The sequence below is a fragment of the Betta splendens genome, chromosome 4, assembly GCF_900634795.4.
Source record: "Betta splendens chromosome 4, fBetSpl5.4, whole genome shotgun sequence".
Classification (NCBI taxonomy): domain Eukaryota; kingdom Metazoa; phylum Chordata; class Actinopteri; order Anabantiformes; family Osphronemidae; genus Betta; species Betta splendens.
The window spans coordinates 31154334-31172074 of NC_040884.2; the positions used below are offsets into that span (position 1 = coordinate 31154334).

The 17741-nt window shown below is 41.8% G+C and overlaps 1 protein-coding gene across 15 annotated transcripts in view; it reads left to right on the forward strand.

Annotated features, from left to right (window-relative positions):
* Nucleotides 1-17741, forward strand: part of eps15l1a (epidermal growth factor receptor pathway substrate 15-like 1a) — a 95642-nt gene that overhangs the window by 32415 nt on the left and 45486 nt on the right. For 8 of the 15 annotated variants that reach the window (XM_055508459.1, XM_055508454.1, XM_055508458.1 and 5 more), the window contains exons 12-13: nucleotides 3120-3182; nucleotides 15783-15869. The exons of 3 other annotated variants lie outside the window; for them this stretch is intronic. In XM_055508459.1, the coding sequence (XP_055364434.1) occupies nucleotides 3120-3182; nucleotides 15783-15869 (150 nt within the window). The remainder of the gene's footprint in view (nucleotides 1-3119; nucleotides 3183-15782; nucleotides 15870-17741) is intronic. 4 more of the 15 variants (XM_029146615.3, XM_041070283.2, XM_041070284.2 and 1 more) reach the window with 1 other exon arrangement.

Genomic DNA, 17741 nt, shown 5'->3' on the forward strand with positions numbered 1-17741 from the left:
GTATTATTGGGATTTTTATTTCAATTTAATCAATTTTCCTAATCAAATTTAATGTTTTAACCAAATAGAAGATTTTTTTCCAATTGAAATGTTTCCGACAAATTGAAAGAGCAGTGAGCAGTGCTACCCACTCTGAATTTCTGTAGAGGTTTGGTGGCTGAGCAACCCTAGTCCTCAGGAGTATCGTCCCTGGTCACATCATCCAGACGACCTGCAGCGAAGATCCTTTCGTGACGCCAAAAATGTGGTGGAAATTTCCTTTAAACAGATGAGAGAGTTGTCTTTTGTGAGATTTATTACAAAAATAAAGGAAAATAAAAATAATGGGGAAAGCATTGATGGAAAACATGGATTTTGATCATGCACATCAACAAACCAAAAACCAGCTGGGGAGATCAGTGCATCACACCTTTGTGGTGTATGCAAAGAGCCCACGATCCTCAAGTTGCTTCTACCTTTTAACCCCTCTGTCTGGCTATGGTGACATATCTGTGTAGTTCAATCAACTTGCATGCACCATCTTACCCCTGTTGCCATGTGTGGAGATGTCGAACAGATTAAACAGATGTAATACAAAGCATATGATATTAATTGCAGAACATAAGTCATAAATCATATGACAACCGCATAGAAAACGATTTTTCCATTACTCTATCAGCATCCAACTTGAAATAATAGACTTGCAGTGCTTGAATCACATCAATTTACGGGGCATCACCCTGTTACCAGGGACCAATAACCAATTTGGAATAGCCAATACAGTTTCATTTGTATTTTAGTTAGTTGAAGGGTGAACTCTGTACCATGCATGAAGATGATTTTGCTACGGAAGACATGGTTCTTCTTTTTGTACCTTGGAAGAAAGTGGTCAGTCAAAAACTCTACATACTTTTCTGAGGTCATTTTCACACCTTCAGGGAGCCTTACCAGCTCTCTGCCCATGATTCCGGCCCAAAACATGACTCCTCCACCTCCTTCTTGATGTTGCAGCCTTGTTGGGACCTGGTGGCCATCCATCAACCATCCACTACTCCATTAATCTGGGCCATCCAGGGTTGCACGACAGTTATCATTAAACAACACTGTTTTGGAAATTAGTCGTCTTCTATGTTTGGGCCCACTGCAACCGTTTCTGCTTGTGAGAATTGGTTAGGGTTGGCTGAATAGAGGCGGCACGGCGGTGCGGTGGGTAGCACCGTTGCCTCACAGCAAGAAGGTTCTGGGTTCGATTCCCAGAGGCGGCCCTGGTGCCTTTCTGTGTGGAATTTGCACGTTCTCCCCGTGCTTGCGTGCTTCTCTCCGGGTCTTCCTCCCACAGTCCAAAAGACGTTTGGTTCGTTTGGTACGTGTGAGTGTGTGAGTGTGTGAATGGTTGTGTGTGAATGGTTGTGTTGCGATGGACTGGCGACTTGTCCAGGGTGTACCCTGCCTCTCGCGTGACCCCGCATTAGGGAATAAGCGGCTTGGAAAATGGATGGATGGATTAGAAGGGTTAGAGTCCTCCACGCCTTCTCAGCCTGGCTTTATCCACACAAACCCGTCTGTGCTCTGATTCAGCCACAAATTTCTTCACAGTATGATGATCATGCTTACTGTAAGTTTTTGTGAAATACCTAATGTTTTCATACCTTACTTAAGGTATGAAAACTATTTGATGCTTTTCTGCAGCAGAGATCCTTTTCCTTTCCCATATCGCTTGAAACCTGTGGCCTGCTCAATAATGTGGAACAACTTTCTTCAGTACTTTTCCTTTAATTGGACCCAACCGACAAACTAATTATCACAGGTGACTGAAATTCGTTTCAGTGATCCAAAGAGTTTACTTTGAAAACTAAACATTAATGCTTTTGACACGTATATTCAATTTGCATAATAATTTGGAACTCTGTGTAAACCACCATATTACCAAGATACTTTAAATACACGCAACGTAAAGTGGTTGATCTGTGTTTTAAACACAGCGTCTCTGGGGAGTAATAAAACCTTTTATTTCACTGCTTTCAAATGCTTAAGGTCATTCACGTAAAATCTGAAAGACCTGGCATCACTACAACTGCTAACAATGCTCGGCAGCAAGTGTTCATACAAACAGGTTGTGAAATTAAATAAGTGAACCAATGAAACAAGTAGATTGCCTTATTCTGAGTGGCGATGATTTGCATTTCTTCCAATAGTTATCAGTAGTAATTAATGAAATAACTTCAGTTCATAGGTGTTATCCAAGGATGATTTGGTAAAGGGTCGATGTGTTATTCTACTGAACTTACAGCCAAGGAGAGAACATTTTATCATATAAGTGCACCTGCCAGTGGGGAAAGGGACGTAATGAACGTTCACCACCTACAGCAGTGTGACACAAGTTAATAACTTTTTAAATTGGACCAATTGCTGCCTGAACTTAGTGCAAAGTAAATTAAACAAGACTGAACAAGACGGTAGAAATCTGTGTATTCATGGTTTGGCACAGACAAGATGGCTTAGATTTATTTGCAGTATTGGATTCTCCCACAGGTATAATTTAGCTTTAAAAGCCCTTACTGCAACGGACCTGTAATAACATGCCCCCAACTGAAGCTGCTGCTGCAGCGCATTGGGATGTCTTGTGATTTCCCACTGAAAAGCCAACTCGCACAGAACCTCTGCTGCATCTTTCCTTTACTTTGCAGAAACTAGCATTTTCTCATCCAGCACTGGCTTTAAAGTGCAGAAGACTCATGTATTTAGGTTGACCTGCTGTTCCCCAAATGGTCATCCTGTAAATGACTGTGGCATTTTTGCACTATTTTGAAATGTAGTACAAACATTGTCCTATTGATGTGCAGGAGCCTGTTTGCATCATGATGATGGCCGACAGGATTAAGCTTTGCAGTGCCAGCGTCTTATGCTGTTGAGTTGAACACAAACAACCTGACTGAGCTCAAATGTTTTAAACCCACCCTGAATCAGGCAAATTTGAAATTGGCCAATCGTTTTAGTTTTTCGGGGTCGAGAGTAGGTTTTTTCAATAAAGGTTTGACCACAGCCTGCAGTATGTAGCCTATTAGCAAAGAAAGTGGATTGGATTGGATCAGCATTATTTGTAGTGTGCCCATTACTAAATCATGTCACTGTTGCTGCAGAGTTTGTCGGGATACATGACTCCAGTGGGATCGGAGATGGCTGCTCTGTCAGAGATGAGACGGGTGAGTCATTTCTTATGTTCTCTCTCCATTATTTTATTTGTCTTGGGTTTGCCATCAGTCATCTTTAAGCATCGACTGAGCACACTTTACTCATTTATGTATATGGAGTAGTTCTGTTGGTTAAACAATAAAAAAACTTGAACAAGTAATTTAAAAAAGTGAATGTATACAGCTGACGTTTTTAAGTTTTCTATTTACTGTCACAGATAGGTCCTCTGATTTAGCTAGAATGCAACCTTGACTCGATGAGTCAGTGATGCCGTAAGATGAGAATAACACAAAATTTTAAATTCAAACCATATACAACAATAACTCCATCCACCTCTTGTTGAATGAAAGGTAAATCTCCCATGTTGTGACCAAGTACGTTCATTTAGATGTGGTATTAGTTGTCTTGAAAATAGACTCCTACTAAAAAGTATAATATAACCCCATTGTAGCCTTTCTACACTGGCTGTGTACTACATTGTATTACAACAACTAAGAAATATGTAAAGAAAGATAAAGAAACAAAATTGATACTTCACATCTGAAAAGCAAGTTGTGTTATCAGAAAATGTACATTGTATTATCAAAAATTCAACCTTAATATTGTATGTCCAGAGAAATCAGGGAAAACTGCAGTAATGTGCGTTTTGGATGAAAATGGTCATATCCTACAACACCCAAAATGCATTGCGTTCTGACGAATCTCCCAACCTGCTGTGATTGGACCTAACCGATGCTGCAGGTTACTCCTCCGGTTTTAAGACAAACGTTTGGACATTGCTTTACATTTTTAACAAATTGGCAACAGCTCTCCCGCTAATCTCCCTCGCCCACGCCACAGATCTCCAATCTCCCACTCCACAGATCAGCTCAATCAGTTGTACTGAAGGTGATTTCCATCCCTGCTGCATAGTTAGTCAATTGGCATAGCTCAGCTCTCGCTAAGTTTTTTTTTTTTTTTTTTTTAAGACTTGAATATTGAAACAGAGTCTAATGCATAAGTCATTCACCAATCATTGAAACACATCATAGAAACACCTTGTGATTAAAGGGGACAGATTATGCAAAATCCACTTTTTATACATTTTGGAGCATTCCTATGGCTCTATGGGTCACATACACACACTTTTTTGAGACTTCATCCAATGGAGAAAGACCTCCTCCTACTCTGAAACCATTCCTCACGTGTCGTCACAGATAAGGGAGTCCTCCCTGAAAAACCTGACCCCCCCCCTCGGCAGCGCCCAAGTCCTCCCATAGAAATAGTTTGGTTCTTGGGTCTTTCAACTGACACACAAGCCTATTCACTCTACCAAGGGATCAACAATTAAGGACCTTGTGGGCTACTTTATTTTAAACGAACTGGTGCCGGCAGCACGGCCTTAGGATTTATACGGATGTGCATTTCAAACGAGTGCGTACAATGCTGGATTTGTTTCACGGCTCCTGTTGAAAAAAGGATCTTTTCCTACAGTCCGTCATCCACTAACTAAAGTAAGTACATGCTTGTTTTAAAATGTTAGTTTGTTTGTTTAAAATGTAGTAACCTACGTGTGAGGCAAGCTAATAGCTAGCTATGCTATTGGCTACAGCTAGTCGACCGAGCCTTTGTTCCCTTAAAATGTGCTTATGTCTGCAGCCACACACCTGTGTGGAGAAAAGCTAGTAGCTATCAGCCTTCAAGCGGCTACAAGCAGGGAGCGGTGGGTCTAGCTTTTGTCATTTTTCTGCAATAACATATACCTGGGGGGAACAGCTAATAGCTCTCGACCTTCGAGCGGCTTCAGGCAGGGAGCGGTGGATCTAGCTCACTGCAATAAGTACATGCTTGATACTTTTGATGTCTTAATATGTTAGTTGGTCTGTTTAAAATATAGTAATCCAAATGTGAGACAAGCTAATAGCTAGCTTTGCCTACTGCTACATCCAGTCAACCGAGCCTTTGTCCCTTTCAAATGTGCTACTCTGAGTTGGGGAACAGCTAATAACTATGGGCCTTCGATCGACTACAGGCACGCAGCGGTGGATTGAGCTTTTGTCCTGTTGACAAGTGTTGCGTTAGCTGTTAGCATGCGGTTTTTAACCACCAACTAACATGGTTAGTTGGAATGGTAACTGTGTTGTGTTGCAAGCTTAGTTGCTAATTCGTCACATCTCTACAATACCTGCTGCTTATCTGGTCAGTTACCTATAGCTTGTGTACCATAGCCATTATATTTGTAGGATGTGGTGGAAATTTTCCATAAAGAAGCAGATGAGAGAGTTGTCCTTTTGTGCGATTTATTGAAATAATAAAGAAAATAAAAATAATGGGGAAAGCAAATAAAAAGCATGGATGTTGATCATGCGATGTTGATCGTGCACATCAAAAAACCAAAAACCAACTGGGGAAATCAGTGCACACACCACGAAGGTGTGATGCAAAGAGCCCACGATCCTCAAGTTGCTTCTGCCTTTTAGCTTCTCTGTCCGACTTGGGTGGAATGTCTTTCTAACCCAATCAAATTACATGCACCATCTCCTCCCTGTCGCAGTGTGTGTGAAGATATTTACATTCTGACACCTGCATCGCTGACGTCCAACTATCTGTGAGAAAGGAGCACCAAGTCTCAACAGACAGAGACACAACTCCTCGACCTTGGGTTTGGGAGCTAGAGTTGAGAGTCTATCAGGCAGAGACAACCATTGAACAATCTAGGTGAAATGTCAAATGCATACAATAAGACAAAACATAAGATATTAATTGCAGAACATAAGTCATAAATCGTATAATAACTGCATAGAAGTAAGGGAGACACAATTTTTCCCATAACACTCCCCCCTTTTGATTACACATTAATCAAACACTAAGAGAATAAAATTTGTCAACATCACATTCTGTAATAATAAAAGACCCTTGCAAATAAAACAATAGGGGTATTAACTCATCAAGATTCAAAATACACCTTCACATAAAATGCAAGTAACTTAGGGACAAAAGGTTGGGACCTGTTTTTGGTGGGTAGTTATACAAGAATAACCTCTGTATGAGCATGCGAAGAAAATAAGCTCATTTACCTTTTTTGTATCAGATTATATTTTGTGGTCAGATAGCCTAAGACCATTGTCAAAGTCATTAAGTGAATTAGAGTTAGGGTTTTTGAACATAGTGCATTGTGTCATTTAATACGAGTGTTGCTGAGGTCGCACGCATGATGAGACCTATAACCAGTGGGATAACGCAAAAACCCAACAAGAGAATCACAGCCATCTCAATGATAAGGGAAACAGCTGCGGACATGAGAACAGATTTCCATTTTCCAGACATTTCGTCTAACCAATTCCAAGGGAAAGAACCTATACCAGAGTCAGCTGAGATTCTGAAGGCCGTGGAGCGCATTCGCCACAATACCATTAGAATCAGTGTTATTCAGGATGTAAGTGTAACATGCGTCTCCAAACATAACACAAACGCCTTTTTTCTCTGCTAACAACATGTCTACGGCCATTCGATTGTAATGTAATAAAGACAATTAATGTATGATAGCCATAGGTTTCCGATAGGGTTCTGTTTCATATAATCTTAAGATAGTTTTCATGCTTTCGGATCTTTAATTGTACATTTGCGTCTAGAGCGAATAGGAGATTCAGGGATTTAACCAGAATGATGATGCGTTTTGTCTCATAACCTCAATGAAGGATAAAAACTAATTGTAACAGTGACTAAAGTGATTGTGAGCAATTCAAACACCAAATCAACTTTAGGATATTTAAACTCAGTGTTGTGAATTATGTGAAATTTTCTCATTCAAAAGTAGTGTGTAAAGTTACATGGAAACATATTATAAAGGCAATAATCCAAGTAACATAAAATGAAGTCTAACACAGCATGGTTACAATTGATGTCTCGTAACAATCTGCTTCATCCTGTTGAACAGTAGCGTTAGATTGTTTCCAACCTGTGTATTTATGTATTGGCAGTTCGCTGGAGTTCTTCAGGTTGTGATCAGCAGATCACAGAGACACTTGGGATTCGTTATCACCGCCAGGTTTCCTCCCAATGTCGTCTCAGTCACTGTCACTCCCCGTGATGTGAAGAGTCTACATGTCGTCCAGCGTCGGCAACTCAAGGCTGCTCGTGTGTGTGTTTTCTCAGGAACGCGTGTGTAGATGTATGGTCTGATAGTGTGATTCATCGGCGCAGCTTCAGGCGGCGCTTGGCTTGCACCTTTAGCTGAACGGTCAATGCAGCCTCGCCTCAGTGCGTGTGTGAGCACAGCGAGGGTCGTCCTTCTTAGTTCTTTTCTTTAGTGGTGGTTTTCTCCGTGAGATGTAGATGGAGGGTCGTCTGTTGGATCCGGGACCTTCCTGCAGTAGATGGAGTGGATCCAAGTCGCTCTCTCTGCGACCTTCCAGCCGTGTGGGTCATCAGAAGGACCTGGAAGGGGCCTCGCCACCGATTGGAGTCCCAGTGCTTCCTCCTGAACTCCTTAACGATCGCAGAGTCCCCTGGTTGGATGGTGTAATGGTCATGTCGCCTGTTTTCACGTGTTGGGAAATCTGAATTATGGGGAAAAAGTGTTTGGGCGGCACGGTTTGTCATCAGGCCCAAACCGCACTCCATGACTACAGGTGGAACCATTCGTCTGCCAGAGTCTGCGTTCCTGTGAGGTTGAAAATGTTTAAAGCACAGGGAGAGAAAGGAGGAGAGGGTAGAGAGCGTTTGAGAGGGAAATGAGGATCAGAAGAGGGAGGGGTTGTTGGGCAGAGACCTTCGCAGCAGCGTCTGCAGCTGCATGTCGGCAGAAACAAAGTTGTCAATGATGTTGTGAGTCGGACAGTTACAAACAGCATTAGCTGTAGGCAGCAGGACAGCGTCCAGCAAAGCAGCAACCTAATCATGATGTGAGATAGGTTTGCAATCAATTCAATTCAATTTTATTTATATAGCGCCAAATCACAACAGTTATTTCAAGGCACTTTACAAAGTAAGGTTTAAAACCTCACACAACTAAACCCAACAAATCCCACATACAGCAAGCATTTAATTTGACAGCAACAGTGGAGAGGAAAAACTCCCTCTCTAACGAGGAAGAAACCTCCAGCAGAACCAGACTGGATGTGGGCGGCCATCTGCCTCGAACGGTTGGGGTGAGAGGATACAGAGATAGAAAAGCACAGCAACAAGCAACAACATGCAACAACAGAGCACAGGCAGGATGGTAGGACCAGGGACTGGATGCAGGCAGGATGGTTGGATCCGCAGCTGCCCATCACAGACACCAAACTTTGAGTCCAATGATACCTGTAGGTGAGGACAGAGAGGGAGAAAGAGTGGGGGTGGGGGGGGAGAGGAGAGAAGCAGAACTACTGGACAGAAAGAGACAAGGTTAGTTAAACATGGGACAATGATGGGAGGTTATGGGACAGAGGGAGGTAGAAGGAAACAGAGGAGCTCAGTGTATAAATTAAGTCCCCCAGCAGTCTATGTCTATTGCAGCTTAACTAAGAGATGGTTCCTGTGACTAACAATAATTGCCAGTGACCTGAACCATCTCTAACTATAAGCTTTATCAAAAAGGAAGGTTTTAAGCCTAATCTTAAAGGTGGAGAGTGTGTCAGCTTCTCGAACCTGAAGAGGGAGCTGGTTCCAGAGGAGAGGAGCTTGGTAGCTAAAAGCTCTGCCCCCTGTTCTACATTTAAACACTCTAGGAACCACAAGTAGCCCAGCGCTCTGAGAACGAAGTGTTCTGCTGGGAGCATAAGGAACTATAAGGTCTTTAAGATAAGAAGGAGCTTTATCATTGAGTACTTTGTATGTGAGTAGGAGAATTTTAAATTCTATCCTACATTTTACAGGCAGCCAGGGCAGAGAAGCTAATGTAGGAGAAATGTGATCTCTCTTTCTAAGTCCTGTCAGAACTCTGGCTGCAGCATTTTGAATGAGCTGTAGGCTTTTTAAGGAGCTGTTAGGACATCCTATGAGTAAGGAGTTACAGTAATCAGACTTCAAAAGCTTCCTATGCTTCCACAGAGAACCAACGTATGACAAGCATCTGTTGAGTCTGTGTAGATGGTAACAGACTCTCCTTCTGCTAGTTTACTAGCTTCAGTCAACGCGGTCAACTCTGCAGCCTGAGCAGAGTAGTGTCTTAGCAAAGACCCAGACTTCAAGACGGCCTCTTGAAAGTAATGTTCAGCATGTTGAGTAAGGTGGTGTTGCATCTAAGCCATCGGGCTGTTGAAAGATGTGATGTTTTCTATTTCAAAAGAATCAAAGTCACAGTATGAGGATAAAAGAACAGAAGTCGTACAACCTGATTTCTCATCCACTGTTTGAGTGAAAGGTCGTGTAGGGTCAGATCAGGGAGACCCAAAGTAGGAGCCTGAGGTCAGTGAACGTTGTTCAGCCTCAGACGTCCACGTGAGAAAAGAAGTGGACGATGCCTGCATCAGAACCCTGAGTGGGGCCTCAAAGACAGTAAAGTTACGAACGAAAGTCCTACAATAAGAACAAAGACCTAGAAAAGACTTCAGCTGTTTATACGTGCACGATTTAGACAGGTTTCAAATTGCTTCAACTCTGTTGGGTGAGATGGATTTGCCATCAGCTGTAATTACAATGACCCAGAAAAATAAATTTTGTCTGAACAAACTGTAATTTAGACAGGCTCTCTTTGTGGCCTGTACAGAGGCAGCCGGTAAAAGTGTCTACCCCCACCGTGTTAGGGTTTCAAATCTGCCGCGTCAGTGCCCGGTTTGTACTGCGGGAGGAGTGTGTTACGTCCTTCTGGCCTGTAGGTGGCGATTGAATCCCACTTTTGGTCCTAAAACATCGTAGTTGCTTACGTCATATAGCCTCTTGTAGAACAATCAATGATCAGGTCTTGGGTGGCCTAGTGGTTAACGTGCATGGCTACAAAGTTTTTTTTTTGTCCGGGGTTCGAGTCTGAGTGGAAGCAGTTTTTTAATTTTAATTATTGGAAAAACAGCGTCTCATCATCATGATCACGAGATGACAACGTTGTATTACTTAGTGCATGGATCGCCAAGACCATGAACCGCTGGTATGAAGTTATGAACGTAAGTAAATTATGGCAAATTATGGCAGTTTAAAACCGAAAATAAGAAGCTGAACGGTGCGCCCTCCCGCGTGCAGCGTTCGATTTGTGGCAGACAAGCTACTGTAACCCTGATTTCTTGCTGTTGGTATGGGCAATTTTCTTTACGTGGTTGGTATGCTTCTTTAATGCACCACACGGCAAGACAGTACGGCACATGTACACTTTTTTCTTTACGCCGCTCTCACCCAACACGCGTCACATTTTCCTGTCCCCCGTCAACAAGGACAGGTAGGAACTAATGTTAATGACAAACAAAATCACAGTAGCTGAAATGTCACGTTAAATAAAAAAATAAAAAGGAATACTAACTAAGGTTACACTACTACAATTTAAAAAAGTGAATAAGGATGATCTAGACCAGGGATCGGCCACCGGTAACACCCACGCTTTCAATGAAAAAAACAAACACTGGGAGCCGCGGAAGGCGGCAATATTATATTATTTGAGAACATTCAACATTTGTTTTTTAATCCAAAGAAGACATAAAAGTCAGGGCTAAGAGATCTAGCCGATGATAAAACATTGTCAAGGCATCGACAAGGACAGCTAACTCGCTTTTCCCTGCTTCAAACAGCTGCTGTGACTGAGAGCAACCCGTGCGGCATCACCGGTCAATCTTTAAACGTATTCATTGGTTCGGACGTTGTTCTGCCCGCTTTCATGTAGACACAAAACTCGTCAAATCAAAAGAGCTCAGTGCAGCATTTACAAATCAAATGTGAACGTTTTAATTTTTTTGTAAATAAAAATAATGTTTGCCCTGTTCAAACCTGGGGAATAAAAACGATTCTGATTCTGAAAGCGGCTGATCAACTTCGTAGGAACACTTTTTATATGGTACAGGTGAAAGGGAGACCAACAACCCAACGCAGCGAGGCTGTAGCAGGCAGAGAAACGCAGATCTTTGTCCTGCGTGTTGATGCGCGTTTTCCCTTCCCCCAGTGTCCCTGCTCTGGGACGTGGACGCCCACTTTCATTCACTAGACGGAACTGAAAGAGGGAATAATGAAATAAACTGCTGGTTAACTTTGTAGGAACATGGCTGTAGCTCTGCAATGACTTTATGTGGTACAAGTGAAAGCAGTAATACCGAAATAAACAGCTGGTTAACTTCGTAGGATTACCTTGTAGTAGGTACTGGTATATTTAGAAAACCCAGTAGTCCTAGTGTTAAGATGTGTGAACTGGGGAGGAGACGGCAGCAGCGACTGAATAGAGTTGATGTCTTCCCCGCTGACAGGCACATTCATTTGATAATGCACGTACCTTGGCTGACAGTTCAGTTGAAAACCTTCTTTCTTTATCTTTATTAAACCGTCCCTGAATAACATCTATGAACTGCAGGTAATAAATAATAATAATAGTATTTTCATTTTAAAATGCACTGCATATTTTAAACGAATGTTGAAGTGCTACAAATAACTTAGATCCGAAAGCTACAATAAATACATACGTTTATTTTTGCAGAGTAAACGTATGTAGAACAAACTACTTGCTGCATTAATGAGTCTTAGACCTGCAGCTGATCACGCCGCCCGATGCTGCCCAGTCTCCCAAGGAGCTTTGTCCCGGAGCTGAAGTTTTTCTCACCTGCTGATCGAGTAGTAGCAACACATTAGCATGTCTATGCGCCTCTATGGGGGAGGGGGAGGGATGAGAAGTTTGCCTTTGCGACTGTGAGCAAACATGAGACCAAAAAAAGCTTGGTCGAACTCAGATTCAAGTCATCTGAGTACGAAACATATCATTCGATCTCGTGTTTCATTCCAGCGGCAGTCTGGAGCTCTCTGCTACGACTGCTGCCCCGCGACCCATCCACGGATGAGCTTCCATTAAAAATTAAAAGCAGAGGTTTTTTGTTTTTCGTTTTTCTCTAAACGGAAAAAAAACAGCTTTAAATTCAAGTCCGTGTGTTTTTGTTAAATATTTTTGTTCGGTTTATTGCTTTGTAATGCGGTGCTTTTATTCAGATAGATGGACGTATGGGAAATCAAAGTTTTGAAACATACACGGGCCGAATGCGTCACATCAGCCACTCATTCAGTTACAATGACACGCACAGTCAAAACAAATTCTCGCTACGTCTAGTGCACCACTCCCCCGTTCCTCTCGTAGCCCGCATTTGCACATCCATACATTTGTGTATTGGTCACTCTCTGTCTGGACACATGACTCCGAAACACGTCACGTGCTTGTGTAAGAGTTTGATGTCTCCACTAAATTATGAGCAGAGGTAACGAGAGAACGACTTTTTGTGTTTTCCGTTTGTCTCTAAACAATAAAAACATATTACCTCCAATTCCGTGTCTTTTTGTAAAAAACAAATATTTTTGCCTGTTTTATTGGTTTGTAAGGCGGTGCTTTGATTAAAATCCGTTTGCTGCTCATCGAAAGAGAAACGAAAATGCCGGTGAAAGTGGCTGGATGGACGGATGGGAAATTAAGATGTTGAAACGTACACGGGTTGAATAAGTGCTCTCAGCCACTCAGTTACAATGACACGCACAGTCAAAACAAGTCAAACTGCAGTTCTGCAGACACAGAGTAAACGCGTAGGAACAAACATGTTGCTGTAATGCGTCCCTGTAGATCTGCTGATTTCTGGCGTCCTGTCAAAATTACGATCGACAACTGCTGTAAAACAAATTCCTATGATTATTACGGTTATTTACGTAAAATCTATGACTATTGGAAAACATTCATTAACAAGTCGTGGAAGTTTAAAACCTAAATAAGCGGCTGTAGTCGCAGATGGACTGCGCTCTACGTCTTTACTTGCGCATTCAAATTGTATTAATTAAACCGCGACGCATAATCATGGTATTATGTGAAGTCAATATGTTGTATCAGATGTTAGAGCGGTGGGTGTGTACATATTTTTAAGAGACGCCTTCTATTTAAAGACACGAAAAAGCTAAGGAGAATGAAAACAAGAACGTGTTGATGCTGTTGCGCTGCCTGTTTTAAACCACACAGAACAATTGTAACTTTGCAGTGAACAGAAAACAGCTAAGCCATCAACAAGTTGTTGCCCACTCTCCATGTTTGAGCACACAACAGATACTTAACCAGTTTCCACCCCGTTGACATCTGTTCACGAAAGGACCCACGTCCTGTCATCTGTCTCCATAATGTTTTCACAGAGGGACGTGTGGAACTGTAGAATAAACATCAAAAATCTTTTTGTTCGTTAGTAAAAGAAATCGCAAGCGCAGACCTGTGTTCATCCCAAAAGAGGGAAGTTGAGGTCAGTTTGTGTGTGTTTGTGAAATGATAACTCTTCAAACCTCTCATCAGGACCAGAAGACACATGTGCTGTACAGAACAGGTCAGATGCGTCTCTGGAGGTCGTATCACATGGAAACGAGCTGTGATGGAGCCTGTGTGAGGGCCTCAGTTACAGCCCCCCCTCAGCAGCCAATGATAAGAGCACAGCTGAGCTGAAGTTAACAACAACAAAAGAGGGATTATTTAGAATGTCTGTAGATGTAACCTGCACTCCGTCTGGAGTGGAAATCAATCAAATACCTAAACTACACGAGATCTCTTCCTAAAAATGTAACTGGGCACAAGTTTGAAAGCAAAAATGAATGTTAAGGTGTCTTGCTGTCAGATGTTGCACAAGACAGTGAAAGAATAAGTTTTTCTTTAATAGTCTGGTACGTACAGTAATTATTATTACTTCTCTCTAATAGTCGTCTTCCCTTTAATAGTCATTAATAGTCTGTTTCAGTCGGTTTCAGTCTTCCTATGGTCTGGTTTTGGTTTTTCTACAGTCTGGCCAGACGAACCTATATTGTGCACAAATCCTTTTAGAAACATGGAGGATTTTATTACTGAATTTGTTGCAAGTTAAAATAATTTAAACCCATCAGACTGTAAAGTCATGCAGCAGTTGTCATTTAGCTGTTTGTCATCATTTTAAAATTACTCTGGGGGATTTTTTTGAGCAAAAGCGATTCTTCGTTGCAAGCAGATAAGCATGAACATGAATTTGAGCATGTGTCAGCTGTAAGCGTGTTTCATCATTGCGTGTGTGGAAATGTGTGTGTGTGTGTGTGTTTGCGGTACCGTCTTCTATGTCACGTGAAAAGGAACCGTCACCTTCCTCCTTCCCCAACCATCAGTCTGATGTGAGCGCCAGTGGGTGAAGCCTTTCAATGGGACAGTTGTTCCTCGATGACGGACCTTTCCTGGATCCTCAGATGCAGCTCTTTTGGGCCGATCACATCTGAAGCCTCTCCTGTTGTTTCAACCAGTGTCTGTGTCAGAGCATGTCTTCTCGCTCTGCTGTTGCTCTGTCCTTGTTTTCCTTTGCTGATTGTCATAAGCAGGTGTCTGTGTCAGACACACACGCTTGTATTAGCTGGTTCATCTGATGAGCCCAGAACGTGATGGCGGCAGACGTTGTGGGAGTCGCTGAGGCCTCCATGCTGTGGTCTGTGTCCTCCAGCTGCTGTGGTTTTCTCAACGTTAGGCCCCTCTAGGCCCAGGTCCCTCGTATCTTGAAAATACTTCACTCTGCGAACGCGCTCCATCTTTCAGAAGCCGTCTTTTATACTCAGTCCCCCACGTGTGGACCACGCACAGATCAAAAAAACCATGTCTGTATCCTCAGTACAGACGAAAGCTCGGTTCCACGAGCCAACCCTTAGCAACCGACGTCTCACCACCCAGAGCAGACTTTGACCTAATTAAGAACATGTATTATTGGGATTTTTTTTTCTTTCTCGATCTAATTAATTTTCCTAATTAAATTTAGTGTTTCAACCAAATAGATTTCTTTTCTCTTTTTTTTTCAACCAATTGAAATGTTTCAGCTAAATTAAAAGTAAAAGTTCCAATCTTTTTTTTTCCCAAATCAAAGGAATCTCTCTCACCGGGCCGAGCCAAGTTAAGATTTGAGTTTGAATCTGAGTTCGTGGATCTCGTCAGAGGCGATCCAGGTGGGTGAGCAGTCCTCCCAGCTCTGAATGTCTGTAGAGGTTTGGAGGCTGAGCGACCCTAGTCCTCCGGACTATCGTCCCTGGTCATACCGTCCAGACGACCTGCAGCGGGATCCTGCCGACAACGCCAATTTCTGTGGTAGAAATTTTCCATAAAGAAGCAGATGAGAGAGTTGTCCTTTTGTGTGATTTATTGAAATAATAAAGAAAATAAAAATAATGGGGAAAGCAAATAAAAAGCATGGATGTTGATCGTGCGATGTCGATCGTGCACTTCAACAAACCGAAAACCGGCTGGGTAGATCAGTGCACACACCATGAAGGTGTGATGCAAAGAGCCCACGATCCTCAAGTTGCTTCTGCCTTTTAGCTTCTCTGTCCAACTAGGGTGTCTTTTTAATCCAATCAAATTACATGCACCATCTCCTCCCTGTCGCAGTGTGTGTGAAGATATTTACATTCTCACACCTGCATCGCTGACGTCCAACTATTTTTCCCATAACAAGGACCAATGCAATTTACAGTAAATGTAACATTGTCTTTTTCTATGCTGTACATCCCAGTTACCCACATGCAAGGAGGTTGCCAAACAGCGAAATCTCTGCAGACTGTTGGTACACAGACATCTGCTGCCCAGCTCAGATGTAAAGGTATATACTTTACCAACAGTAAGATAATTTCCTAGGCAATAGAAGATTTTAATTTTAATTGGTGTAAACGGTTTAGATTTTATATTTGAATTGTAACAACTTTGTTTATCTGTTGTTTTAGCACAGGCAGGCCTGTCCTCTTGTTCGGTTTAAGTTTTTGTCTGGTATTGTTACATTAAAGAAGACCTACATAATACTGAACCTATCACTAATTAATTGTTTTGATAAGGTGATGGTGAGGACAGCCACACCCTACCCTACTTTACCCTACTTCCATCAAGCATTTCATCTGCAAGGCCCTGCAAAAGTTTTTCTCCTTAAACCCCCAGACTTCTTAATTAACTCAGTAACCTATACATTCCACATCAGAGTGTGAGGATAACAGTTTGTTGTAGCTTTGGAGTAGTGGTGCATTTTTGGTTGACAATAAAGTTAGCTTTAACTATTACATATTTCACTGAACTCTGTTTTTATGAGGAGACACTTTTATTCAGGAAATCATAGGATTGAAATTACATGATTTATATATATATATATATGGTAAGCTATAAAGGTGAACCAGCTATAAGAAAAAATGTACATGTATAATTATAAATTAAAAATCGAATTGTTTAAAAAGGTTCCTAATGAGTATTGCACACACAAACAACAACTTTCTACTCAAATGGTAAATGTGTTATGCCACAGGTGGTCTAAATCAAACATACAGTGAGTGTTTTATCAATCAGGAAACTCTGCCTTCATATACAACCCATGCATAAAGAGGTGGCAACTCAGATTCTTCACCCCAGGAATCCCCAGCACCAGCTCACTAACCTCTGTAGACTAGATACCTGTAACAAGTTCAGATACAGAGAGATATTACGGTCAGTTAAGAACATAACTAAAAGCAGTAAAAATACGTTAGATAGGTCAATTTTTAATTTGAACCAATGCTTTTTGTTCCTAGGTATGCCATGCAGTGATTGCTCTGACTATTAATGCACAATTTTTTTAAATAAAATTAAAATAAAATCAGAGCAGCAGCACAAGCAAGACAAAAACAGTGTAAAATGTTATATATTTATATTTATATTCTATTACGAGAGTTTTCCAGGTAAGTCGTGTTGTGAATACTCAAGCTGCATAGGCCATTTAGAATAAGCAATAGAATTAGCAACCGCTAGTCCCTTTGCAAATTACATAAATTAAAGTAAATGCGACATTACCACTGAGACACATCATTGCATCAACCGAAATGTGGTTACTTCAACATCCTCCTCTTCAGCTTTAGGGTCAGATTTGAGATCTTAGATGTATGATTGTACTACGCTTCTGGACCAGCTGGCCATTGTCGTGCAGTCCTGTAGTGGGTCTTCATCTTCTGTAGAGGATTGTGTTGGATTGCATTCTCTGCCACCTATTGTATCCTAACCGTGTGGTGGCTCGTATGCATGAAGCCAATTTAAAAAAATCAAAAACAACAAAAAAGGTATACGCTTTCGCACGGGGTGTGGTGAGCAGCTTTGATTGCGACACGCCCATAAAACAGATCTTTTACTGATGGGGAGTGAAAACCACACATTGCAGTGTGGACGATCTAAAGGGTTTAATGGGATGAAAATTTACAGAGACCTTACTGAGACATTGAAGTCCAATATTCTTTAGAGTCAAAAGCTGTATGATCAGCAATAATCAGAGTAACATAAAACGAAGTCTAACAGCATGTTTACAATTGATGTCTTGTACGGATCTCCTTTGTCCTTTTAAACAGTAGCGTTAGATTATTTCCAACCTGTGTGTTAACGTGTGTAGCTGATCATAGAGACACTTGGGATTTGTTATCATCGCCAGGTTTCCCTCCCAATGTCGTCTGAGTCACTGTCACTCCCG